Source organism: Acanthisitta chloris, unplaced genomic scaffold (genome assembly GCF_000695815.1).
Source record: "Acanthisitta chloris isolate BGI_N310 unplaced genomic scaffold, ASM69581v1 scaffold31469, whole genome shotgun sequence".
Taxonomy (NCBI): domain Eukaryota; kingdom Metazoa; phylum Chordata; class Aves; order Passeriformes; family Acanthisittidae; genus Acanthisitta; species Acanthisitta chloris.
Window position 1 is genome coordinate 26,353 of NW_008693612.1, and position 2,649 is coordinate 29,001.

The 2,649-nt window shown below is 50.8% G+C and overlaps 1 protein-coding gene across 1 annotated transcript in view; it reads right to left on the reverse strand.

The window, feature by feature from the left end:
- FKBP6 (FK506 binding protein 6, 36kDa) overlaps positions 1–1,776 on the reverse strand; it is a gene marked incomplete at its 5' end in the record, with an annotated part of 6,776 nt that extends 5,000 nt beyond the window's left edge. The window contains 2 exons of the mRNA XM_009083129.1: positions 887–1,089; positions 1,687–1,776. Coding sequence (XP_009081377.1) covers positions 887–1,089; positions 1,687–1,776 — 293 coding nt within the window. The remainder of the gene's footprint in view (positions 1–886; positions 1,090–1,686) is intronic.
- Between the last annotated feature and the right edge of the window lie 873 nt (positions 1,777–2,649).

Sequence of the window (2,649 nt, forward strand, 5' to 3'; positions counted from 1 at the left end):
TCAGCACACAGCTGAGTTAACACAAATGCTGCCACTGGCACCAAGCTGCTTGAAAGGCTCCATGGCTCTAACTGCTCTCAGACAGACTGACACCCCCAAAAGACACCAACCAGCAAAACAAACCCCCTAAAAGTCATAAAAATGGATAAAAACAGGACAGGTTTGCTTCTGGGTTTGAAAGCTGGAACCAGCTCACAGAGAGAGGTTAGTCAGCCAGAAAGGCGCAACAGGTAAGGAGGAAGTGAGCTCTCTGCAATGTGTGGTTTGCTCACAGGGCTGTGGGGGGGAAATAGGCCTGGGCAGAGGAAGGAGCAGGAAGGAGCAGGAGGGAGCAGGAGGGCCTCCCCCACCAGCCTCTGCCCCCACTCACTGACCCACAACCACAGCCCAAAGCCCTTGAAATGAAAAGGGGAATTAACAATACCACTGTAACTCACCAGGGAGGAAAGAACAGGGAAGGAGCACTTGGGAGAGCAGCCAAGGAGTAGGGACAAAGGGTGGAGGTTGGCGGGGCACTGGGAAGCTGCAGAGTGAAAAGGATTGTTCCAGGCAGCTCCTTGGTGTTCCCTCAGAGGAATCCCAGGAAGCTGGTGCCCTCTAGTGCAACCATGAGGCTTCTGATAAAGCTAAAGCTAAACGGGAGCTGTTGCAGAGACTCCATCTGGCACATGGGAGCACACAAAGGCAGCACCAGGATTCCCCCTCTGCATGGGAGGGTCAAAAAGGGTAGGAGTGTGTGTATGAGAGCAGAGCTGGGAGCCCAGGGACTGCATACCTGCACCTGCATTCACCTCAACATGCATAACACATCAGCCACAGCAACAGCAAGGCAGGATGATGCTTCACCCTCCAGATTTCAGGCTCAAACGTCAAGAAGGCAACTCACATTGGTTAGCTCAAGGAAGGCGTCAGATTCCTTTGAGTCTATGAAGTCCAGCAGCAACACCAGGAAGAGCACAGTGGTGTTTGGGGGGATGCAGGGGGGACAGCCCATTTGGCCATAGGCGTATTTCGGCACAAAGATGAACCACGCAAGCTCTCCCTTGGCCATGGACAGCAGCCCCAGCTCCAGCCCCCACAGGGTGATGTCTGGCACAAGAGAAGAAGTGAGAATCACAAACACCAATCCCTTCAGATGCCAACCAATCATTCCTACTGGAGCCTGAAGAAAAAAAACTTTTGGGAGCTGCTGTTTCAGCCCCTGTCCCAGTGTCGATCCACAGGGCAGGCTGCTGTGGGGCCGAGCACAGAGTACCACAGAATCAGAGTGGGGTGGGCTGGAAGGGACCTTGGAGATCATCCAGTCCAACCCCCTGCCATGGACACCTTCCACTAGCCCAGGTTGCTCCAAGCCCCATCCAGCCTGGCCTGGAACATTTCCAGGGATGGTGCAGCCAGAGGTTCTCTGGGCAACCTGTGCCAGTGCCTCAGCATCTTCACAGGGAAGGATTTGTGATTTGAAAACAACATCTTCTCTCAGGTGATTTTAAAACTAGCTGAGAGCAGGTGGGAAAAATCTCCCTGCCACTCCCAAGCAGTTTCCACATTCCACCTCCCTTTGAACCAGGAGGATTTTGGACTCCACTAAGTTTTAAAGGTTTCAAACAACCTGAAGGTACCAAACAGCATTTAAATGTGTTAACATAACTCCAAGCCCCCAGGACAAATTTTGTGGCTCAGACTTACCTCTTCCAAGTTTCATCAGCTTGGGATACTTGCTGTTCCAGTTTGAACTGAAGGGCTTAGTTGAGTTTTTCAGGTACCCACAGTATTTCACTGAGCAGAAAAGCAAGAGTTTGATGTTATATCCAGTAACAGCAACACTGGGACCACATCAGGAGTTGGATTTGCAACACCACCCTCTTATCCTTCTCTTTCTTCCCTCTGCTGTAGAACAGCAGAGGCAGCACAAACCCTTGTGTTTTACACCAAAATCCTGGTCACATCCAAGCAGCCAAGTGCTGTTCTGTGTTTAACACCATCCCCAGACAAAGCAGCAGCTTCACAGTCCTGATCTAATTAAGAGACGTGATTTTGTGCTTTTAAGACCTGGAAACTTCAGCTGAGGAAATAAAAATGCCTCAGTTATCTGCAGAAATACTTAACAAAGCATTCCCCAGCCAAAGCTGGAGCCCTGGGAAGAGGAGCAAAGGGGAAAATGTACCCCCCAAGCTCTCCATGTGTAACTCCAGTTCTCCCTCAGTCAGAAAGCACACTGTAATGAGCCATTCCTGACACAGCACCAGGGTACCACACTTCAGGAACCACTTTCAGCTCCAAACCTCTCTGTGAGCACAGGTGGGCCCTGAAATCCTGTTTTCCTCAAGGTCAAGATGCCCTTTCATGTAATCTGTCAGCCATGAGAAGTTAAACAGAGTATCCCAAGTGCTGAAACACTGATAAGGAAAGCAGATAGTCTCTGAAACACAAAGACGCACCACTGTATGATAGCAACACTTTTAAGTCCTTGTTCTGGTCTTTGCCTGCCACCAGCACCTCAACATCACATGCTCAGAGGCTCCTTCCCTCTCTGCATCCCCCAGCACCTGCCTTGGCTCCAGCCACACACACCCAACCCTCCAGGTGACACAGAAGAGCACCAGACCCTCACTCCAGCCCACACTTCTAGGCATTTTAGCTTTCCTTAGT